The sequence below is a fragment of the Cebidichthys violaceus genome, unplaced genomic scaffold, assembly GCF_023349555.1.
Source record: "Cebidichthys violaceus isolate CVI_PGR_0920_01 unplaced genomic scaffold, fCebVio1.0.p SCAF_95, whole genome shotgun sequence".
NCBI classification, from domain to species: domain Eukaryota; kingdom Metazoa; phylum Chordata; class Actinopteri; order Perciformes; family Stichaeidae; genus Cebidichthys; species Cebidichthys violaceus.
In genome coordinates, this window is record NW_027176981.1 from 18530 (window position 1) to 43390 (window position 24861).

The 24861-nt window shown below is 45.6% G+C and overlaps 2 protein-coding genes across 3 annotated transcripts; both read right to left on the reverse strand.

Moving 5' to 3' along the window:
* Positions 1–1083: 1083 nt before the first annotated feature.
* On the reverse strand, positions 1084–17001 carry usp22 (ubiquitin specific peptidase 22). 2 transcript variants are annotated; one of them, XM_068704558.1, is made up of 13 exons: positions 16524–17001; positions 11784–11916; positions 8986–9099; positions 8686–8787; positions 7070–7236; positions 6813–6960; positions 5415–5517; positions 3297–3455; positions 2805–2931; positions 2633–2724; positions 2338–2400; positions 1738–1887; positions 1084–1593 (listed from the first exon to the last, which is right to left on the reverse strand). In XM_068704558.1, exons 1-13 carry the CDS (start codon positions 16641–16643, stop codon positions 1551–1553), a joined length of 1521 nt encoding a protein of 506 aa, XP_068560659.1. In that variant the 5' UTR covers positions 16644–17001; the 3' UTR covers positions 1084–1550. The 2 variants fall into 2 exon arrangements, with proteins under 2 accessions (XP_068560659.1, XP_068560660.1); XM_068704559.1 differs by lacking the exons at positions 11784–11916; positions 16524–17001 and adding an exon at positions 9413–10360.
* A 315-nt stretch (positions 17002–17316) lies between these two features.
* Positions 17317–24861, reverse strand: cops3 (COP9 signalosome subunit 3). The gene is made up of 12 exons (XM_068704568.1): positions 24702–24861; positions 23584–23713; positions 22779–22891; positions 22209–22258; positions 21084–21176; positions 20666–20845; positions 20426–20566; positions 19671–19844; positions 18998–19084; positions 18597–18710; positions 18396–18476; positions 17317–18169 (listed from the first exon to the last, which is right to left on the reverse strand). The coding sequence occupies exons 1-12, from the start codon at positions 24754–24756 to the stop codon at positions 18116–18118; spliced, it is 1272 nt and encodes a 423-aa protein (XP_068560669.1). The 5' UTR covers positions 24757–24861; the 3' UTR covers positions 17317–18115.

A 24861-nucleotide genomic window follows, 5' to 3' on the forward strand; every position in this document is an offset into this window, starting at 1 on the left:
TACAAACACACCTACACTGAGCTTTTCTTTTCTTCCCTTGTTTCGAGGAAACATGCACACGCACACGCACAAACGCACACACACACACGCGCACAAACACACACACACACACACACACACACACACACACACACACACACACACACACACACACACACACACACACACACACACACACACACACACACACACACACACACACACACACACCGAATTAGAGCAACATGCGGCCAACGATTAACACTGCAGGATCGAGCTTCGAACTCGTTACACATTCTCCTTTGATTCATATTTTTTCTTTTTTTGCCCTTTACCTGAAACAGCATCACGACAACGCATCTTGAACGTGGAGAATATGCTTTTATGACGCCAAGACATTTCACCAACTGAAGTCAAATCAAACAGGAAAAAAAGAATGAAATAACATGAAGCCAGTTTCACGAACGTTATCGGCACAATTTTGCGTGTGCAAAAGAAAACATGATTGACGGCACAATGAAACACAGTCGAAAAAACGGGAGAGTTTATGGAGAAATTGTAAACAAACGATTTAATTACATTATGTATAAAAATATAGTATTATTAAGTTATTTCCCCGGGACTGTTGGAAGCAGCATGAGAGGCAGAAGAGAACAGATCCTTTGCTCCTTGTTGAACTTTCCTACAAGTATTTGACTAACTACAAACTCACAATAATGAGTGGAATCAACTGTGTCTCTATACAATGTTCATAACCCCCCCCCCCCCCCCCCCCCCACACACACACACACACACACACACACACACACACACACACACACACACACACACACACACACACACTTTTTGCAATCTGAACATAAATGCATAATAAGACAACTCCCGATCTAGAAATATTTGGTCATTTGCAGGAGTGTGGGTGTGTTAGACAAGTGTGCTTGTGTCCAGGAAGTTGCCGCTTTTGGTAAAGCGAATGAAAAAAAAAAAAAAGTTCCTGCTAAAGCAGAGCCTCTGTGGAAGGCTGTGACTCCACATGTTCGGGTGTCACTTAATGCAGCTGTGCGAGCACGAAACATGGTGAAGAACAGCATTTGTGATCGAGTAAACCTTAAAAAAAAAAATCCTTTCTGCCCTTTTGTTTGTATCTGAAATAGAGGGATGAATATGAAGACTGAATCTGCAAGTCATTTCTTTCAAACAGCAGATTACCACGGCTGCCTTCTTCTTCATCCCCTGAATTCAACTGAAACACTTTTTATGCAACATCCCGTCAGCGGCGATACAAATCCCCCTCGTGAATTTCTCGCATTTTGTTTTGTTCTTGCACTTCTCGTGCTCGGCGCACAGTTCCTTCTTGAATGTCGTACGGTGGAACTTAGATTAGTACGGTGTAAAGGTGGTTCCATGTTAGAGCGAGAGCTGCGACTTAAGAGCGATTCAGGTAGGCTTGTGTTTCTGTTTCCACGCCCCTCTCTCACCACTCCGTTACCTTTTCCCATGCAACTAGTCCTCGCACCGGCCCTCGTCTCCTCGCCTCCTCGCCTCCTCGCCTCCTCGCCGATGGAGGGAAACTACTCGTACTCCAGGAACTGTTTGTGATAAAACAAAAGGTACCTGGGGAGATAGACAAAAAGTACCCATAAGGTCACATTGCAGCATCACTAATACATTTTTTTTTTTTTAAAAAAGGGAACAGTCACTGTCACAGAGCTTTTTAGAGACACAAACTGTATTCAGTGAACGCAGTGTCTCGCTCACCCTTCACTATCCAGGACGTCCTTGATGCTGGCCTTCGTGATGATGGCGTCGTCGCATTTGAACCACTGGTCCTTGTGTTGGCGGATGAAGGTGGTGTAATGGCCGCTCTCCAGTGTCCCCTGGTGGTTCACCACTGCAAATAGACTATACCTGAAACGAGAGAGAACAAGAGCTGAGAAATCAGTGCTGCAGCAAGCCGTAACCCATTCTGCAACTTCAAACAACTGATACACTTGGCAGGAAAAGTTAAACAAATCCCTTTAGTTTGCAGTAAACATGGTAAAGATTAACATCGTGGTGTTTTTTGTAGTTATTATAAAAACCTGTGTGCAGCAGTAAGGAAGGAGCAAATAATATCTCTATACAAGTATTACAACAGGAGAAGTTACATTTATACCAACTGTAACTCAGCAAACAGTCAAACAGCTTAGATATTCGGTTTGCCGGCAGTTTACAAATTCATAATCAACATTCGATTAGAATAAAGCTCATGAAAGAAAACCACGAGGTGGTGGTAGAGTGAATGAAAAGTGGTCAGAGAGAAGTGCACAGAATGCATTAGTGGTTCAGAGACTGGCTGATTACAGGGGTTTGCCTTACTTGTTGTCATTGTTGAAGGGGTCCAGGGTCTGCTGGTACTGCCCATTCATCCTGCTTTCCTTACTGAAACACACCAGAACAAACTCGGTCAACAACTGCTCGTGCAAGAGACGGCGGAAGTATTCCTTTTTTTCGTTTTAAACTCGCCTGTTTTCTCCACAAATCCAACAAACCAAAAGGAAAGGAAGCATTTACTGCAGTGTGACGTTCCCGTTCTGTGCTCCTCATCTCTCTTTTTAACTCCCGTACTTATGAACGCATACTGAGCCTCATTATGTTTGGCGTTTGGGCTCACCTGGAGGCCATGAAGGGCGTCATGTCCAGCTCCAACGGGAAGGAGACGTAAGTCGTGATCTTCCGCCGCAGTTTGGCCGAATGCTCGAACCTCTGAGAACGAACAAGGAAACGAGAGCGCCGCTCTGATAACCGGTACCCCCAGAAATTAGCAGTCAAGACCGAACTCTTACTTTGACGTGAAAGCAGGCCACGATGGGCAGCTTCTTCATGGTCAGCTGCTTGGTGGACTCCTGGTAACTATGGCAACCGCTGCACTTGATCTTGGCGCTGCTGCCGAGGTGCTCTGGCCTGGTGAACCTGGAACGGGGAGAGTGAGATTTAGTGCCTCTCTGTGTGTGTGTGTGTGTGTGTGTGTGTGTGTGTGTGTGTGTGTGTGTGTGTGTGTGTGTGTGTGTGTGTGTGCACTTTTATCGATGCTGCTCCTGCGGATTTCAGAAGAACAGCATTTGATTTTCAGGGAACCGTGTATATGTGTGTGTGTGTGTAACCTGCTCCTCAGGGCTTTGGTGGGATAATTCTGGGAACTAGGTTTAGATTGTTTGTGTCTCTAAAGGCCCTGACGCACCAGTGTCGGGGTGTCGGTGAGCGCCCTAGTTTTTGCACCGTGGTCGGCCTGTGTCGACGGATTTTGATTGTGTGATTTTTCTAAAATGGTCAGTCACCTGCGCAGGCAGTCCGTGAGCGTTGTGGCTCCGGTGGTGTGACTCTCCCCGTTCAGCGCTGAACCGTCCCCACCGGGGCTGAGGGGCCAGAATGGGGTGGAGGAGCCCGGCAGGTCCAGGCTGATGTCCCAGAACGGGTCTATGGTCGTGGAGACACCACTAGGGAGGAAGACGGACGGACAGACACACACACACACACACACGCACACGCACACGCACGCGCACGCGCACGCACACGCACACGCACACGCACACGCACACGCACACAAGATGGCGAGTCTGCATGAGAGGATGGAGATCGCTGCACATTCTCAGTGTGTTGATTTGTGCATCTTCTAGTCTGTTACCTACTTCAGAGGAGGACTTTGCCGTTTTCCTTATTAATGTTGGCAGCTTGGACGATAATTCTACTGAACATCATTCGGAGATGCACACTGCAGCTTAGCGCCAGCCGTTTAGGATATAAAACTAATGATATTGGCTTATGGCATTCGTGACCTAAGAGAATTCGGGTGGAAACCGTTTTTCTACAGAACTAATGTCCCCTCAGTTAACGGTTTTAAATTTCATCTCCAGATTGTTTTTGTTTTTTTCCTCAAAAGGCATTTTATTGCCCTGATTTGTTTCTATTCATTCATGCTGTACTGTCATTTAAAATTTGTATCAAAATGCTTTTTATTGTTATTTTATTTCACGGTGAAACACCCAGTGACTTTAAAAACGAGGGAACCGGCAGTTCAACAAAGCTAACTCATTTCTGGGTTTCGGGACTCATTCCTGCAGCACTCTATGGGACTAAAGGGATTCACGCTTTCTTCCAGGTGAGTTTTTGAATCCTCCATGCACAAGGTACATGTATTGTGTGTTACCAGGTTATGTAAATTGAAACTCACCTGGAGGAAAACACGACTGCTTCATGTCATAAACACGTGAGAAACCAAGTTAACAGAAAATGGATCACTTTTCATTTTCTCACTTGTCTCTCTGGGCTTCCGTAGATTTGGCATTGATCCCGGGAATGAACGCTAATAAAATACGAAGCTTATTGTCGACACACTGGACTTTCGTAACATCTCTGACCATATGACCTATATTGAGTGGTTCAACTCGTTCTGTCCAAAAATAGTGACTGGTGTGATATAAGCTGCTCCGTGCTTTGAGAATATCTGCAGTCCATTTTCCTTGGTCAACAGCAAAGGCTGAGCTGGCAGCAGCTTACATTTTAAATGGAGAATGCAGAGTGAATAATTCATGAATCAGCAAAAGCCTTGTGGCAAGAGGGTTTCCTTTAGAGACCTGGTCCAGGGAAGAACTCTCTTCTGATGTAAACAAAAACAAAGCATCACAATCCAAATGTGTGGATCACTGTGTTCGATATAAAGCATGGTGTATAATAATAATAATAATAATAATAAAGATTAATTCATAGTGTGCTTAAAAAAATATTTTTAAAATTATTAAATGGCTTTCCACTTTTTAGAGTCGAAGCCAAAGCACAGTGGTTCTTGTAGTTTGTTTGAATTTTTTTAGATCTTAATCTAGAAAAAGACAAAACACTGGAAGGATGTCCTTTACTTTGCTGGTACATCTCCACATCCATTGCAGTGAGTCAGCTACCATACATGTCTTCTATGAAAGAATGGTGCTTTCTTTGACCACCAGGTGGAACTAGAGATCAACTCTACGTTCAGTGTGCTATTAAAGGGTTTCACCAATGCTGCAGTGTAGCCCTGTGTGTGTGTGTGTGTGTGTGTGTGTGTGTGTGTGTGTGTGTGTGTGTGTGTGTGTGTGTGTGTGATTAACGGTGCACTATGTGAGTGACTGGAGGAGAGGGGAGGCTGGAGGGTCATCTCAGGGCAGGGAATTAGAGAGCTCTGAACCGGGATGGTGACAGACAAGTGAAGTGCGGCGCTTTAGAGCGGCTGATTGGTCAAGACGGTACAAGTAGAGGCCTGCTGTTAACTCAATGCAACTGTACTGGAAAGACAACTGCCATGGCTTTGTTCTATTAATCTTTAATCTCTTTATTCTGGCTCTTCTGAGGTCTGAAAGATTTTTTTTTTCTCTTCAGAAGAACCACACACACACACACACACACACACACACACACACACTTACTGGCAGACTTGACAGGTGACGTCAGACTGCAGGCCCCCTGTGAAGATTTGGTCGATGATGCAGTTACAGTGGTTGGGGTTGTTGGCTTTCTTCCCGTTGTCGTCTGTGTGGACACACACACACACACACACACACACACACACACACACACACACACACACACACACACACACACACACACACACACACACACACACACACACACACACACACAGTCACTAAAAGCAATGCCGTGTAACTTCACAGCCACTCTGCTTCTACACTGCAGAGAGATGCAGATCCATGAGCACCGTGGCTCAGCATCGCTCCGTCAGTCAGCGCTTCTCTTCTCTTCCTCTCATCTCCACTCGTTCAACCAGCTCTCCTCCTGTCTCATCTACACTCAGCTTTAAAAAGCAGCCTCTGTGACATTCTTCCCACTTCCTCCCCGCGTCCTTCACTTCTACGTCTCTAATGTTTGGAGTTCTGTTGGTGCAGCATTCGATAGTGAAAGAATTTCCTGAAAATGGACCAGAAGTTGCACTTAACCCAATCGAAAAATGTGGTTGAAAAATAATAGTGTAATAGCTTTACTAAAAGTTATGTTGGAATCACACTTTGACCCAATATGTAATACTGTTCAGAAGGGTGTCTTTTTTCAAAATTGATGTAATAATTCAGACGGATAATGAAACGAGTATGCTTTTATTTTTTCCCAAAATGTAAAGCGTGGAACTTTGCAACATGTACACCTGTCTTGGCGTCACGTAAGCCTCCTGATAACCGACACTGATTTCATGTTTGGAAATGTAAACTCGCTTTATGTTTAATTAGAAATCTACAACAGATGGCCAGTGGTACGTTGTTTTAGAGCAAAGATACATTAAACTACACCCATGCTGATTGGATCAGCCATCAGATAAGACACCATCAGAAGATAACTGAGGTACCGCTAGCGATGAAGGCAAGACAGTCCATTCAATCTCCATTCAATAGAATCCCTGTTGAAAAATCCATTCACTTTACAAATACGACTCAAGAACCACTAATGGTCTGCCTGACTAGAATTTCTGCAATTTCGTATTCCTCGACACCTCCTCCTAAACCACAGGTCCGATTTGTACAAAAAAAAATCTCCGGATCATTACAAGCTTATAGCCGCTGGATCATCACAAAACTTGAAGGATACATCCAGAAAAGTGCCTGAAACATACCCTGAAAGTTTCATTCCAGATGACAACTAAGGGGTGCTGCAAAATGCAAAGAATGAGCGTGGCACAACAAAAACCAGAAGCTAAATCAGAAAACGTGAGTCCAATCATTTGCGGGAAATGTTTGATAACAATGTTGAACCGCGTGTGTAAAGCTACTGTATTTTTGAAATCACGTGCATCGTCTCCGTGTACATGGGAGTCCAACCTTTGCAGTGTCTGTGCAGGACGTCCAGCGCTGCGATGAGGAACTCGTGGGCGTCCTGCTGCTCGTAGCCGGCCAGGTGACGGGCGTGGGTCCACACCAGGTGAAGGAGACGGAAGGGGATGTGCGGCGACCGATGGCCTGAGTAGAACTTGAGAAGCGAGGCGTGTACGTGAGAAAGTGAACATTCCCTTCCTTTCACTTAATCCCTCTTCTTCTACCCAACAAATTCTTTACAAAAACAAAAAGGAGAGAGTTACCTCCTGGAAGAGTTGCGACATCTCGCACACCAAACAGGAGTTGCTCTGCATCTCGCATTTGTGTCGGTCGGACAGGAAGAAGTCACGCAACAGCGGAGTGTGCGTCAGCGCCTGGACGATGCAGTTCATGAAGCACGTGTTGCCCAGGTTTATCAGCCCTCGCAGGCCTGAGGAGAGAGAGGACAGAGAAATAAGAAGGGCAGCATAGAGAGAAAAGGATGGGTGAGGGAGGGAGGGAGGAATAAAGAAAAGAGGGAGGATAGAGAGAAAGAGCTGAAGAGAGACAGATCATATTTTCTTTGGTGCTGCAGTGGGGCATCTAAGCTGCAATGCTGTTAATGGTGGACAACTAAGACACACACACACACACACATCATAGTGAAAGCGTGATGTCCCAGAGGCGACGTTGGACCGCACGCGGGGGAAACCCTTGTCAGATTACTGCAGACCACACACACACACACACACACACACACACACACACACACACACACACACACACACACACACACACACACACACACACACACACACACACACACACACACGAGGGGGAGAAGGAGGAGAGAAGAGAGGCAGGGGAGACGGCGGAGGGAAGAGGAACAAGGACTAGTGGTGGAGGGAGGAAGGATGGAGGTCTTGTTCTCACAGACGAGCCCGTAATTTCCCCTCACCTACAGACAGTGCCAGGGATGTTAACCGCTGCGACAAGGTGTTAAACGTATGCGCTCACATGCGCGCGCTCTCTCTCACACACACACACACACACACACACACACACACACACACACTGCTGCTTCATTCGATTCTGCTGCTTTTCTCCGAAAGACAGCAAATCAGCGCTTCACTATTTGCCTAATTGACGAGCTATCGCCGCAGTTCACCACGTATGCCGTTTCAGTGCAGTTGCGTTGCTAGGCAACAGCGTTGGTCCATGTCAGCCGACATCGTTCACATACACTGCAACGGGAAACAAACTGGGACACATTTGGAATGTTTGCGACTGTGAAACGGTCTGTAGGATGTCAGTGTTTACTATTGCCTCTGTTGTAAAATGTCATGCTGTCATCTTTGTCAAGAGGTTTGAAGATGCACATTTTTCCGAATATGCCTCTTTTGCTTGAGAAAATGCTATTTCTCTGTTTTCAGTGACGTTCATAGTGTTTCAACTACAATACCTGGTATAAAATATTAGTCTTTTGCCTGGAAACGTGGTGCAGATGTGACAAGAGTGGGAATTTCTTGGCACAATGATTTGTACTCAAGTGGGCTACTCAGAGATGATACATTTTACTGGATGTTAAAGCGAAAGCCCTGTGGGTCAGCGTACACACAGCTTTAAGAGAACACATTTCCTTGTGCCACAATTCTACTGAATTACGACATTTTTACGACTCAACTCGACTTTCTGTTTGAATGAGCAAACGTTGTAGAGAGAACCGGTAGTGCTGGGCGTTATACCGGTTCAACCGTTTTCTTTCTGAAAGTGTGACTCAGATTGACATCCAGCTCTTTGCAGCTACACAACCATCCTCTCCAACACTAGTTTATATATGTGTGTGTGTGTGTGTGTGCGTGCGTGCGTGTGCACACACAAGAGACAAAGCGATACTGACCAATAGTACAGTTGGAGGTGATTCTCCTCCTCTTGGGGTTGTGGCGGAGCAGCTCCAGTTCCCTCTTGGTGGGCTCCCACGTTGAGTACTTCTCCCCTATGCCTGGAACACACACACACACACACACACACACACACACACACACACACACACACACACACACACACACACACACACACACACACACACACAAAACATTTCATCCTTCAATTTAACCCTTAGACCAAGAGCTGTGACACTCACCGGAGCCATTGTCTAGCTTTCACATGGTGTGTATACAACAGTGTGTGTGTGTCATACCTTGCATTTTCCAGGCTTTCCTCTGTTCCTCTTTGGCAATCTGCTCCATGTCTTTGTCATAGATGTAGTCTTGGCACATGAAACAGTAAATCCCTCCATACAGCAGGTCGATAGCTGGAAGGACAGGAGAGGAAGAGAAGGAAAAACAAACAATAAACGAGAAAGCCTTGAGTGGAGCGCAGGGACACTCTCATTTGAGTCACCAACTCGCTTCGTCTCTCGATCTGTCTCTACTCGGGCCACGTTGCCATGGTGCTGCGATGTCAGGTAGCCGAGCTTATCTGCTGACACATCATTTATCTGTTAACACCATCCAGGAACGACGGGGAGGAGACACCCCAAAAGAGACGGAGAGAGCCTTGAGGAGGGAGACCGCAACTCCTTCCACTCCCGTCTCTCCTCACCTGCTCCATTACCCCGCAGCTACCTGTTTGCTGTTGCCATGACAACCCGGCTGTCGGCATTTCCCGGCCGTCATCCTCTGCAGGTGTGGAGAAACCCAAAAAAAGGAAGCGGGGGGGGAAACAGGATGGAGGAAGGGAAGGACGGAAGTACACTAAAGAACAGAACTCCACTGAACTGATGGAAAGAGAGGAAGGGGAAGAGAAAAGAAAGCAAGAAAGACGAGGCTGATGGCAGAAGCGTTATCAGATGAAATACTTTGACAATTCTGAGTGTATCGACTTGGTCATCAGGTAACCAAGGGAACAGGAGGAGAGCGAAAAGAGAGGAGGACAGAGACGGAGAGAGGCGAGCCCAATACGAGAGGGTGCAAACGGCATTTACCAAATAGCCGCGAGTGGAAACGCATAAAAAGCGGTAGGATGAAAGAGATGGAATGACAAGAGAGAAAAGAGAGGAGGAGGAGTAGGAGGAGGAGAAGCAAGAAGGAGGAGGGGCCGGGGGTTTAATGGAGGCTAATTCCACAGGGTTCGTTAAAGACGATTTAATTACCTCCTCACCAGTCTGCTGAGATCTGTCCCTTTCTCCCTCCCTCTATTTCTCACTCGATTTTTTTTTTGTTGCAGCATTTGATTGAGCAGCTAACCTAATTAAAACACATAATTACACTCTGTGGGAAACACACACACACACACACATGCCAGGAGGGTGGGGGTGGGGGGTCTTCCTGAGCTGAGCGATAACGGAGGCGTCGTCACAAAAACAAACTCTGCGGCAGCGTTCGCCTCCGAAACACTGCAGTGCAACGCGCTTCACTTGCGGCTCAAAGCAGCCTAATTCTATTATGAGGAGGATGAGAAAGAAAAAGAGAAGAGAAGAAGAGAAGAAGAGAGCACCACTGGGTGTAGAGTTGGTATCGCAGCATTTATTCAGACAGGATGATGTCGCTGTGTCGAAGATAACGCGCTGCATCCTTTGTCTCTGTCGCCCCTGGAGTCTGCTTTCTGTTCTCACAGACAATGAAAGCTTGTACACACGTCGCTGCACTACGTCTCTACGCAGCTCACACCTGGGAAACAGAGCCTGCTCTATAGTGAACCGTACCGTTTCACCTTGCCCAGCTCCATTTCTTAATGTCAATAGCTTTATTTGAGGGCTTTGCCAAGCAAACGTCGATATGTATGCGATTGTTTGCGATTACATCAGCATAGTTCTGCAGCCCTTTAAAGCCTCCATGCCACTCTCTCTTGCTCTCATGAATATCTATCTGGATCCGAGGCAGACGGAACCCGACTGAGACACTTGTGTTTGGTATCACCCATTCTTTGCACAAAGTAAACCAGACGGCAGTTGACAGGCGAATGCCCCCCCCCCCCCCCAAAAAAAAAAAAAGCGACCTCTGAGCGAGCTGTGGTGAGAAACGCAGCGTGGCTGTTACCAACAAAAATAGAAGCCTTCTCTATCATTTTAAAAAAAATAAATGATTATTTGGGGTTTTATTTGACAGTGTAGAGGGACAGAGAGTAGACATGTGGGGGGGTATAACATGCAATAAACTGTCCCATGGCTTGATTCAAACCCAGGAGACATAATAACTAAGGGAGAATATCTCAAGCGCTCCAATGCAGATTATTACTGAGAATCACTGTGTTTTACGTTACCTTCTCTGGCCTGGAATCATAATCAAAACAAGGCGGAGGAAAATCTGATTTTTGTGTTCTACCCCATAAAACCCCCACTGATTGCTTCGGAGGAAAACAGAGAGGTGTTACCAATAAAGAAGATTCTCAGCCCATGTAAATGCTGAACTTCTAAATCAGCCACCATGACAGGCCTCAGTCCTTATACATTAGTGAGTACACTAATGCATACTGCCTCTAACGGGCAACGTGAGGCCGAACGCACAGGTGACATTCAAATCCCCGCCGTGAGGCCGAGCCTTTTACACTGTGTTGCAATCAAGTTGCACCAGGTTGCATGATAATAGCTCTCTCTGTTGCTGTCAACTGTTTGTCGCTTGATTAAATGCATCGCAAAAACCACAGCTGTGTCACAGCCGGGCCGCTGAAAAGAAGAAGAAAAAAAAAAAAAGGGTCCAACATATAACGAACTTAAAGCTTAAATATAGACACAGGCGCTCGGGTGTTTGTGTTTGTGTCAGCGCTTCATGCAGTCACATCTTCATTAACCACTCAGCTGTATAATTAGACCTTTTAGCAGCCTTTGTTTAAGCCACTCATTTAAGCAAAAAAAGGGGGCTAATTGCAGGTCCGGATGCCTGGTGTGTGGCGCCGTGTGCACAACACACACACCTGCTCCGTCTGCATCTGTGAATGCCTCTGTGCGGGTGAGAGTGTGAGTGTGTGAGTGTGTGAGTGTGTGTGTGTGTGCCATACCTAGGTTATGCCTTTTGCTCTTGGCGTGTTCGTGGATGTGTTTTTTGGCAAAGCAGGCGAAGAAGACGCAGTAGAGGCAGGAGTGGAGTCTGTTGAGGTGGGCGCCACACATGTGGCAGATACACGACTTGGCCTGTGAAGAGAGGAGGGGGGGGGGGGGGGCAGGAAACGGAGAGAGGCTGGTGAGAACAGAGGAGATTATTATCACAATTGTTGCGCCAAACACACAACACCCTAAGGCACCACATGCAAGCCACGGCAGGGAACTACTGTATGTTACATGAGCGAGCTAGCAGGTCCGACCTGCGTAGGAAGTTGTGGTGGCCGCAACACAAAATGTCAAATGTCTGTTGAACTACAATATAATGAAATGCAATCAGTTCTGATATGGCTCCATAATTATTGGCCTCAACTGCTATCTAATCCATCTGGAAAGCATACTAAAAAAGGGACATTTTCCTATCCGTGCATGTGAGGGAAAGAAGTGTGTGTTTGGCTGAGCACTACGTTAGACTTTGTCATTGAGTATAAAAAAATAGGCCTAAAAAAACCCCCCTCTTACGTGTTTTATCTTTCTTTTCTGTTATAATCGCTAAAAGATCATCTACGTCTCAAGTGATTAATGTCAACCTAAACTGCGGTATACTTTAATTAGCGTTGATACATGCCTCCTATATACTCTGCTTGATAGTCATGTTGGAAAGGCGAGGGGTTGATAGCAACGGTTCAAAAGCATGCAGATGAGAAGCTGGCATGCCAACGAGCCAGCCGCATGAATATGAAGAGGTGAGAGGAAATGAGCAATGCGTGGAAGAAGAGAGTAGGAGGGGAAGAAGAAAGGAGATGGAAATAGCTGTGGAGGGCAACATTTTTTGATTGAGTCGCGTCCAGAGGACACAAACAGGCAGAGAGTAACAGTTAAAAAGGCACGGTTTGGGTATTTATTTAATTAGCCATAGTCAGCGTATTAGTAATTTGATACCACCCTCATGTACGAAGCAGGCTAGGCTAGGCTAGCTGTTTCCCCCCAGTTTCCTGCCTTTGTGCTAAGCTAAGCTAATCATCCCCTGGCTGTAGCTTCAATCTTCTCCTCTAACTCTCATCTAGAAAGCAGATGTGCGTATTTAACAATTAACAATTCCTTTAACCATATTCAGATAATCATGTTTACATGTTAACTAATACAAAATAAACACTCTGCTGCTATTTATTTTAGCATTTGCTCGGCATAGCCTAAACATGGACACAGCTGCAAAATGGAAAAAGAAGAAAACTGAAAGACAGATTTTTATTCCGGTCACACGCACCCCTCCGTGCATGAGTGCTTTGATAGCACATGAATTATGAAAAGGCATCAATATGCAACAATCGTTCCTCACTCATTCTCCCAACTGTCAGCGGTACAGTGTGTATTATTTCTGATCCCCGAGAGAACACAGTATTCATGGAGGAATTAGTGTCTGTCAACACATCCCTACATCCTCTGCTGTCATGCCAGCAAGCGTCCGAGTACACATATGGAGTAGCTATGGACATGCAGTAGTTCTGCTTGAGCACGCCGGCCATGTAGTAAACTAAAAGTAAGGCCCTGCGGCAGCCCAAGCTCTGTCCGTGTCATATATATTTCTGCGATCACGGCGACGACCCATCTGCCGGCAGGATATTATGGGAGAAGTGCAGCAGAAGGTAATGGGCTGGAAAGATCCTGGTTAGAAGTGTAAGTCGGCCGGACGCAACACCTTCTGTCACGCCCATCTCGCATCCACAGGAGGGGAATTAAAGGGCCGGCCCCTCCAAAACAAAAAAGGTCTTTTTTACCAAATATATATTGTATAGTCCTGACTAAAATAGGACACCACTGTAGGAGAAGGGAAGGACCTAACAATTAAAAATAAAAGTGATAGAGGACAATTACAGTTCATGAACGTAGGTGATTACAAAGGTGCAATGTGACATTCATCTAAGACTGGGAACTCAAAATGGTGCACGACCAAACTCCTCCGCCATGGAGACCACCCCGCCGGGAGGAGAGCCTGCAGGAAAACGGACGCCCCAATCAAGCTGGCTGGGGTTAGCGCTGGCTGAAGACGAGCTCACTGGGGGTATCGTCCGCCACACTCTGCTCCCGGCGGCAGGGAGGACGAGGGAGGACTTTTTCTCCTTTCTGCCACTTTGGATTTAACAAAATAAACAGACACAAAAACAAACGCAGGGACCTCGGATGCCCCATCGACAGCTCTCGGGGGGGGGGGGGGGCTCTACTTCTTTCTTCTCTGGACTGAGGGGGCAAGTAGTACTACAAGAAAGTACGGGCCAGACCTCGCTGGTTGGCAGCCAATATGGTCGGCTGCATTGCAGCACAATACATTGACGTATTTGGCTCAAAGTCAAAACGGTTACTTCTTCTCACTCTTTTGATTTTAGTTGATTTTCACGTTGAAAAGAAATATTCTTGCCAGATCTTACACGTTGCACCTTTAACGTCGGAGCTTTAACCGAAGTCATATTACATGCTTATTCTGCAGTGATTCTATTTGGGGGCAGCAGCCGTGGTGCAGGCCAACAGGAGACGGTCTCTGCAGGACTTAGAGGGGGAACGTAGTGCTGATTCTGCCACTCAGCTCAGGAGATGGAATGGGACTGATTCAGATGACTTAGCAAGTCTTTGGTCATAGTTTGTGGCTGCCTTGGTACACAAGTACACATGTGAACCTCCTACTGTCTGATGAAGTGGGATTATTTGCAAATGAAACATGAAGATGGGTAACTGAGCACTTTCCTGGTGGAGATCTGAACGCATTACCCTGCGAGGCTCCGGTCACTGTTCTCCACTGCGGCGTCTTCAGATAAACACGTTGGTTCCGCGGTGGACCGATAAATTCCAACGTGGCCGTCATTCCCGTGTGATCAGACGCCTCTGTGATCGACCAGAGAGTGGAGCCTGTGAGTTCTCAAGGGGAACGAATGCTTAAAATGCAATGCGTGTCCGATAGAGAAGGAGAGTCGATCGTGACCATTTGAGGCCGACGCCACAGGTAGCCCAACGGTCAGCACGGAGTGGAGAGAGAATGATGACGTGTCTCCTTCAAAACGATGGGAGAAAACTGTCAGATGCAGTTATGTCTTTTTTTTTTTTTTCACTCTGCGTAGCAAGAGATATGCAATGTTTGTCTTTCTCCTCTGTAGCCAGTTAACCAGAGGGGATCCGATAGTGGGAGCAGCTACATTAGAAGATGGGTGAAAACATGGCATTCCCCCCCTGGGGCTAATCATGCATAATGAGCTTTGCTTCCATACTAACGCAAACAAATGGTGAAAAAGATCATGGGATTACTGCATGTGATGGAAAACCTCGATCCCCCTCCTCACCAAACTCCAAAACAATCTGTAACCGAGGAAGTCTCCCATCGAACGGGCTTCCTGTCAGACGCATGCTCACATCGTTGTGAAATACTGAGCCACAATCAATAAAAATGTAGCGCCACGGGGCAGGTAATGCGCAGGAAGCCCATCTGCCAGCATCGTCTGCTCTTCGTGGTAGGGTGGAAGGGGAGGGGGGGGGGGGGGGGAGACCACACCAGGAGGAGATCCTGCAAATATTTAACACCATTTATTTCAGTAAACATGCCTCCTGGACTACCAGCTCCCACTGATCCCACGGCAGATGACAGGGGACTGGGAGTTGTCCCAGAGCACATTAGAGTGCAGGGGACGGGGACACACACACACACACACACACACACACACACACACACACACACACACACACACACACACACACACACACACACACACACAATGATAAATTTGTGCACATCTGCTCTGTATCCACGCGTTTTGTGAATATCTCTCTCTCTCTCTCTCTCTCTCTCTATATATATATATATATATCTCAATACAAATGTGTTTTCTTCTCTTCAGAAAACAAATTGTACCTATGTGAAAAGACAGGCTGACTGGTGACACACGCACGCACACAAACACACACACGAAACCGTATCGATCCTGTCACGCAGTGCAGAGATAGCAGTGATGCATCTGTCTGTTTTCGCTGCTTGGGGGGTTTGCAGGATAACAGGTTGAGGTTATGCTTAGATGATTTAAATCAATTAAGCCCCCCCACCCACCCACCCACCCACCCACCCACACACACACACACACACCCACACCCACACACACACACACACACACACACACCAGCGAGGGAATACCACCGTGAAATGCTGACCCGCGGTCTGCTGGTGGGAGGAAGTGGAGCCACTGCAGGCGCAGGGCCAACGCGAACAGATGCACATCAGCTCTCTGATGCGGTCTCTTCGTTTTCTCTACGCTTAACGTCCCGGCCGTGCGGGGTTCACAGAGTGATATATACCGGAAAGTTTGCTTCAGTTTCGGCTGCCGTGGCGAGCCTGTCATGTGTAGGTTTGTTAAAGGCTAAATACTGAGGAACAACTGTACAGTGAGCGGGGTTAGTATTTGACTGAGAAACTACTTCGGCATTCAGAGTGTCGGGTGTTTGTGTTGTTTTTGGAAGGGCGGGGAACTGTCCGCGCACGGGACGCCAGCTCGTGTTGACACACAAACAAACAAGCACACACACACACGCACGCACGCACACACACACACACACACACACACACACAAAGCACACACACACACACACACACACACACACAAAAAGCACACGCAGTCTGGCGTACGTTAGGTTTAGGTCCCCGGGTTCCGTCCGTCACTTGTTACCTTGCGTTTTCTGGTCTCGGCTGAACCGCTCCACACGAAACACTGATAAATGACCCTCAGGTTCTGCTTCCAGTTGTCCACTTTGAAGCCGCTGACATGGGGGCAGCCTGCGGGACTCATGGTAGTACCACAGCACCCGGCTTCACTGTCCTCTGGGCGATGAAACCTGTTCAAATCCCTCACCGCAGACCCAGTCGAAACGGGCTGGCTGGTTAGCTTGCCAGGTTCGTTATCCACCGATCGCTGCGTTCTGGCTAACTGGACATGGCTGCAGTCACGGAGACACGCGCAGTAGCAAACATCAATACGACTTGTCCAATATTGCTCTATTGCAAATAAAATAACATTGACTCATTTATATCCACAGTGGCGCTGTATATGTAGCTCTTCACATTCGCTGAATTACATGTTAGCAAGCTGGCTAAAGTTGGTTAGCACTGGAATTTCTACAGTAGCTTACACGGCGAGTGTCGTGAAGACCCACCTCATTCATAACGGCGGACCAATGAGGAGCGGGTGCTGCGCATGATTGGCGTGTGCCAACTTTCTTTTTTGCAATTAAGTCCCGCCTCTATGAAGTGGGTGCTGCGTCGTGATTGGTGCAATTTTTCCGGCAAACCACATCCGCCTGTAAGAGGACGTTCATTGGCTGAAACACAAATCGGCTCCATTGTATCAATCAGGTATGTTAAGGTTATAATGAGGCAATAAAGAGTCGATGGGAATTCAAATTCAGCTCACACGTCGAGCCAAAGGGATGAGAGTATATTCACAAAGGCATGAAACGCAGAACTATATTCTTAAACAATTTATTATTAACAGATCCACAATCGCAAAGCTCAGGCTCCCAAATGACATGACAGTTTGGTTTCATCTGTTGACTTCACCTCTTGCATTAACAAGCTGTCAAAACGGTTTTCTATACAGTGCTCTAGCGACCTCTAGTGGATCTAGCCTAAAAAAACAAAAAAGGAAAGGAAAAAAACAAAACAAAAAAAAACAGTGCACCAGATTGTGAACCACTCCTCCATAGTGCCGAGTTTGGTCAAGGGCATGTCCATGTGTACAGATATGCTATTGATGATATCTACATTCTAACCAAAAGGTGTGAGAGGGGAACACGATCACATCAGTCTTTACAATTGTAGAATCAGTCAGATTTATTCCTCGTCTGCCATAGGTGTTTTGCCTCATTTAATGCCCTCTAGTTACGGCCATCATGCAGCAGAACCAATACAAACAGTGAGATTATTCACACGTACGTTTGGAACAAATAAGTCCAGTTTTTATTTTTGTGGTTTCTGTTAATGTAGCAGTGGCGCTCCAACCTGAACATTGATAAATAAAACACTGACAAAAATTGTAATCTTTTTTTTTTTCCTTCCTTTTTCTGTAAGGACCATTTGTTATCCTCAAGACACTGTGAAGAAAGAATAACCAAATTTATCATCATTCCACACAATTAGATTTTCCTTGACCAAAGTCCTTATGCAATAGAATGTTTGTTTGTTTTCCTCTTTTAAAAAAATCCAACTCATCCTGGGAAGAACGTGTTGGGTGGCTGCAGCGTTCTCTCCCTTGTCCAAGGCCCCTCAGGAATAACTTGACGTTTTGCTACCAACATCGTCCTCCTGCGATCCCATACTCTGAAACACACAAAGCGCCGCATGTTGAGAACGCGACGTGACCAGACGACAACTCGAAAAACCGGCTCCTGACACATTTCCATAAACAATGACTGATAGTTTTGTAATCTCGTCTCCGGATAGCTGAGAATCCCATAACTGTCACATTAGTCCACGTTCCACCATTGAGGGTGTTCTATATTTTACGCATGCATGCATTTGTACATTATAGATTTGATTGCCTCACCTTCTGCACAAATTGTGGGTTTACTGTGATTTCTTGATCCATAGACTTTAGTTTCTCATCCAGCTCTATACATTTCAACATCTGAAAGGAGAAAAGAAGACATAGCTTCACTGTATAAAACATATTCTCAGGCTTCATACACGTCATTATGATGAGACTTCATGCAAAGCAAGACAACACTGTAAACAGAGACACGCTCACCTCTTGGTCAATTTTGTGGAGCATTGCTGGGTTGTTGTATTTTTCGGGGTTGTCGTGGAAGCAGACCATGCCATCCTTTTGGTTAATGCTAGCGTAGATCTCACCATCTTCAATCTGCACAGGAGCACAAGGAGGAGCGTGATGAAACTAAACGGTGCGGATCAACAGCAAACTGCTGTTTGGTAGAAAGTCGGATACTAAAAACTTTGGATTCTACCAGGAATTAAATTAAAGATAAAGAAATATGTTCTTTAAAGCAGATCAAACACTAACTAACATATTGTGTACAAGATGTCCTGTTGAAAATAATACATATTTCATATCATAATATACCACCATGTATTAGCATGCTCAATGTGCAGAGATAGAAACATTTATTTGGATTTTCTGGACCAACTCACCATGTGTAAGACGTATTTCTCTGCTTCCAGTGGGCCTGACAGCTGCACTCGACTCGCCATGTCTTGCAAAGACAGCGTCAGAAAGGTCTGCAGGAGGCAAAGAAGACAGAAAGAGATTTTAAAATAAACTTGAATGATACAGCACCTTTCTTAGCAAGGTTACAAAATACTTTTCAGAAAAAAAAAGCAGATAAAACAGCCAGCTCTCGCTTCACATCCGTCTCGCTCAGCTTTCCAAATGCGATTTAACAGCTGGTCGTCAGATGTCTCCGTCCGCCTTCACTCGCCCATGTCTTTGGGACGTTTCCTGTCATTTGGATTATTGTCACTTCTAAATGACGTGCAGCGCAGCTGCAGCGGAGGAGGATGGAGACATTTCCAGATGGTTCGGATCAGAGTTTAAAAAGGTGCTGCTCTCGGCCCAGATAAGAGTGAACCAAACGGCTACGTGCTTCAGAATTTGAGGAAACCAACTTAAAAGCCCTGCGTGACTTAAATACACAATGGTCTTCTGCTTAATTCAAGGCATTTCCTCAGTCTACATTCCATATGCCTCAGACTAAACTGAAATGAAATCTAATCTTTAACCCAAATCTACAGCTGTTATACGCTACAGTTCAAACCCCGTGAAGAAGCGAGTACAGGAGGAATGTCGAAGAACACGCACGCCCACCTTCGTTAGCCTCTGGATGTTCTTCTTGTAGAGCGAGGAGAGGCACTGCTTGACCAGGCCCGTGTTGTTGTCTCTCGTGAAGGTCTCGCTGTGTTTGTTGACCACGCCGCGCAACTCCGCCGGGTTGTTGGTGGTGTAAATCTGAGCCAGCTCGTGGTACGCGTTGCTCAGGGGCTGAGGGGCGGCGACGAGAGAGAAACAAAAGAGAGAAAACCAATTACTTCATAGCACAACAAGTGATCAACTGCATGAGCAGACCCCGTGTTCACGTAGCAATCAGCTCAATGATTAAGCCTCTTAAGTCCCCTCGTTGAGAAGTGTGTACAGCTGCTTAACTAAGCACTCTGGACTCTGTAGTAATAACAATAATGACTGATTACAACATAATCAAGCTGCTCAATGATAATGAAGATAGGCGACTGCTGCTTTCTAGACTCGTTACATGAAACCTAGATAACCAGCAGAGGGCTGTGCATTACAGCACAACCTTGTGGTTTACACCCCTCAAGCTTACCCTCATTGATATAAATAGGGTGGACAAAATAATCGAGACGCCCGTCAGTACAATGCAACACAACAGCACCACGAACTGCATCCTCAATGACTACACTGAACATCAGAAACAACAGGACTGTTGTACTAGACTGCATTATGATGAGATTAGAATTAGGTTACTTAAACATCTGCATGTGTTAATGTAGGCGCTGTGCCAGAACAGCAAAGCCCCAACACTACTCACTCCATCTTGTCCTTACCTTGATGAACCTCCCTACTATTTGGGAGGTGTATTTGGGCAGTGGCTGCACTTTGCCGTGGAGAATGAGGGACACCAGGATGTACTTCTTATAGGCTTCCAACATGATGTGGCTCACTGCCATGGCTGGAGTGGTTATTGCCTTACAAGAGAACATGAGACACACGTGATCATTGAAATACATGTCAGCACATCTACTCGAGTGTGTATTCCGAGTATTTCAGAAGTGCGAGAGAGTTACCTGTTCATAAAAATACAGTGCTCTTTCGAAGTTTTTGAGGCCCGTGTAGATCATGCCACCGTAGTAGTAGTAACATAAAAAGGGCTTTGCGTCGTAAGCTCCGTTCTCCTTACAGATGTCCATCATGTCCAATTCCAAGAAGGGTAGGGCGGGCTTGAAGCACTTTGCTAACAAGCACAGCTGCAAGGAGACATGTACGTAGTGAGGACAACGTAGAGGGGGACGCTGAGTCACACGGGAGAGGAACCGTGCTGGGACTCAGCGCCCGTGTTTTGAATTATTCAACAAGTATGAGATGGAAAACGTTTACGAGGACCGGCGTGACTTGGCCGCCGATCGCAAATAATGCAGCCGAGTGGACCGAGTTTAGCAGCTGTTAAATCACGAGGCCATTTAGGCTTACAGCCACGCGACTCACCTGACACAGGTCTGCATGAACTGAGGTAAGTTGGTTTGTGTTCATCTGCATTTTGTCTATTGCCTGTTTTAGGACGACAACACCCCTCAATGGCTGCCGGAGAAGGAAAAACATATTCGGTTAGTTATTCATCCGGAGCTTTCCTGAGACCGGTCTATGCCTGCAACCACACTTTAAAATGCATTTAAATATTTAGATCAAGACGGAAAGAGGAAAACATGCTAGTCCTGGATGCGGAGACTCGGCGGCGTACAAGCAGTGTGGGGACTCATTTGGGATTCTTGTCGGACAGTCATCAAATTGCTTTTGCAACAAAGTGCATACGACGTTAAAAATAGTTCCACTCGCTCACGGGCCACGTTGTCAAGAAACGTTACACACAATGTATGGACATGTTGGCGAGGACGAGTCACAGTAACAAGAACGTCACGGAAAGCTCAAAAACATTACAGAATACACCAAAGACCGACTAACACTCGTATTCAGGCGGTTGTCTCTGTTACACAACATAGACCAGAGTGATATCATTCTACTGATAATGTGCTGAGGGGCTGATGCAGCGTAAGGGCAATCTGAAGGCGTGTGTGTGTGTGTGTGTGTGTGTGTGTGTACATACTGAAAGTGAAACAGCGCTTACGTGTGAGCATTATAGAGATCAACTGTTTAAAGAGTCCATGGTCCTTTAGCTTTTGGAGCTAGTAGTAGCGCTCCGTCAATGAATACACGCTATTCACACCATGTTCCACTGTGCATGTGGTCTTTGGTGGAATCAAATACACAGCTCATGAATAAATAAACTCTTATTTGTATTCGGTATTCTCAAATTATATCTAAACTGTTCAAGAGTCAAGAATGAAAACAAAGTGCGCAACCATAACAGCATGATATAATAATCTCTATAGAATTAAATCCTTTTCTTCTGTGTCATATTTCATCCAGTATCGGGTTTTTACATTTAATACACTAAATTAGTATTACAAAATAAAAAAAAAATTCCACTTGACTGTCAAACATCAACAATTACTGCGGATTCATTTGCGGTGTAGAAAATATAAAATGAAATCTCTGTAACGATAGCTAGTTGGGCAATTTCACTCCCACCGAAGTCAGAATCAACAGTCTTACCTGTTTCCGCTCTACAAGGGCGTTTGTCAACTGGTGGCAGAGACCAGCAACTGTGAGAGGAAACACAAGGAAGGAAGTTATTGATTCACTCTTCAGGTGGTTGGATAAGTCCAAGATGCATCTACACTTCACTGAACGTTTTGCATCACAAACATATTCCTGGACTCGCGCAATGTTGACATCTTTCCTCAAAAGTTCATGTATGCCAATAACTTCAACTAACATTAAGACGGCAATATACCCGACCATTACAATCTGATTTACAGATGTCACTCCAATGTAACAATGCAGCATGTTCTTCATTTTGACTGATACTAAAAAAACATTTTAGTGTGTGCCAGCAGACGCTTGAAAAAGCCAGTGTCTGATTTACAGCTTAGTAAAGTATGTGCATGAGAAGGAGCGGGCGTAACAGAGCACATTTCCTCAAGAGTACATCCCCTCAACTGATCAGTGTAGAAGTCTGTTTTTGTTTCAGCTAATAACTGGTAAAACATAACCACCACCAGCGGGACACAAGCATGCTTCCTAAGCGTCTAGGAGTGAGACGTTTGGTTAGTCCGGACTTACAAGTGTCTGTTGCATATCTAATGTGCTCCCCATTGCAAGTACTGATGAAGAGCTGGACTTGGGAGAAGAGTGTCTCAAAGTCAGGGATGTTTGGCATTGAGAACTTCACAAATCTGCAAGGACAGAGAAGGAGGTGAGCACAAACTTTTCAGAGAACCAAGGAGACTTTAATACAGCTTTGATGTTTGTGATGCAGAGGGGCAAACTGTTCAAGAATGAGGAAAAACTAATATCCAATGCAGCATTGGCATTTCTTGATCCACAAAATACTCACTTTCTTTTGTTACAATGTCAGTGCGGGGCTACATTATTGGACATTGTACATGCAAGGTAGCTTTTAGCTGCATCGTGTCTACATCAAATGTGCAACGATACCTGCAACAGACAGGCTATAGTAATACAAAACATAACAAAACTACGAAAAGTAAGACGGCACCCTTTATTCAAGATGCAAATACTGGATCATGTATGCGTTTTGTTTTAACCCACTCTTAACCTAAAAACTGGCAACACAGTTGTGTTCCCAAGTATCTGTGTCTTTCTGTCTCCAAGGCTCAACCACCTCTATCCTCACAAAAATACAACATGACATTCAACAGACACAATAACAACAACAACAGAATCTCTTGACCCAATTCAGAAATAAATGGAGCAGAAACAAGCAGGAGAGTAGAGAAACACATGACTGGACAGTACTGAATTCAAAAGGCAAGCGATAAAAAGCAGCAGACTTCAATATACACAAAGGAGGAGTTCTTAAATGGTGATAACAACAGTGAGAATGAGGATGGAGCCGGCTACTCACAGCACAGCCAGCACACCTAGGGAGTGCTCCTGGATGTCCAGGGCCCCCAGCACTGTGTCCAGGTGGGACAGATTTTTGGCCAGCAGCTCCCCACTCTTGTTGATCAACTCACACAGCTGAGTCATCTGGCCTGGGGGGGGGGTGAAGGGTCAGGAGAACAGAGAGAGATTAAATCACTTTGGACCCTCTTGCATGGCCTGTCGATCTTTAGAAAGACACATATCTCATATCTAAGGCAGTTTATTTCGCAATGCCAGATGCAGATCCCTTTTAAATATGACTATTTTTTTAGGCAGGCCTAATGTATCTCTAATTAAATTAGGTTGTTGTAATGAAAATGAATGTCATTAAATGTTTTGTCACATGTGGCATCACATGAGGGATTTATTCACAAAGATGTAACGGCACCACTGGACACTAGAAAAGGTACTGTAACATTCCTCCGATCAGTCGTTGTGAATGACGAGGTTAACGTAATACAATCCACAAAGGAGTAGACAGCAAGACTTTTTACCCGCAAGTATGCGAAGGCATTTTCTTCATTGTTTTAGGGGTCGAGTTAATGATAAAAATCGCAATTTTCTAGTCTACGACTGACAAGGGGTTATTCTTGACAAATGCAGAAAACAAATTGACGTATAAAATGATCTACAATCATCGTGCTGTGGCTTAGTATTTCAATATAAATAGGCCGGTCAAGTGTCCTGTCAAGGCCTTGCAAGAGGTAATTAAAGTGGGATTGACGGATGACTTTAAACCAATAGTATTCGCTAATTCCGATTGCCAGCCAATCACGTAGAGGCTAGGGCGGGACTACCGGTAGACAGTCCTGATAAATTATTTTCTAGATCAAAAACAAAAAGTAGGATTTTGACATTTTGCTTGATGAACCACCAAGTTCGCGGTTATCCTAGGCACCCCTGTGTGCTAACGCATCTTTTGGTGGTACTTTACAGAACTCTCGCAGCCAGAGAAAGTCATTTTTGCGGTGTGTTTACATGATAAAGCAAAAAGAGGGCTCGGACCAGTTTGGCAGCCTAGCTATCGGCAAGGCATTGGATAGCATATGCTGGCTAGCTAGCTAACACTTCCCACTCGAATGAGTTTAGCAAGCCTACCTTGAGCGGAGAGCTGCCGCACATTGTTCACAAACTGCTCCAAGGCTGAAGCCATTATTTCTTGGGTCCAAAGTGGAGGTAATTTGCACTGTTTTTCATTCAAACGTCAGAAACAACTCCGTCCGGACTGAGACAGGGGGCCACACAGCCGCCACTGAAG

Bases quoted from the DNA above. Each gene is read 5' to 3' on its own strand.
- cops3 (XM_068704568.1), bottom strand. From the start codon at position 24,756: ATGGCTTCAGCCTTGGAGCAGTTTGTGAACAATGTGCGGCAGCTCTCC. The intron at 20,567-20,665 runs GTAACTCTCTCG...TTCTCTTGTAAG, and splicing joins CACTGTATTTTTATGAACAG to GCAATAACCACTCCAGCCAT. The intron at 19,085-19,670 runs GTGGGCGTGCGT...TGCCTCCTGCAG, and splicing joins ACATCCAGAGGCTAACGAAG to ACCTTTCTGACGCTGTCTTT.
- usp22 (XM_068704558.1), bottom strand. From the start codon at position 16,643: ATGAGTCCCGCAGGCTGCCCCCATGTCAGCGGCTTCAAAGTGGACAAC. The intron at 11,917-16,523 runs GTAACAAGTGAC...CTCTCTTCACAG, and splicing joins CCGAGACCAGAAAACGCAAG to GCCAAGTCGTGTATCTGCCA. The intron at 6,961-7,069 runs GTAACTCTCTCC...TCGCTTCTCAAG, and splicing joins TGTCGCAACTCTTCCAGGAG to TTCTACTCAGGCCATCGGTC.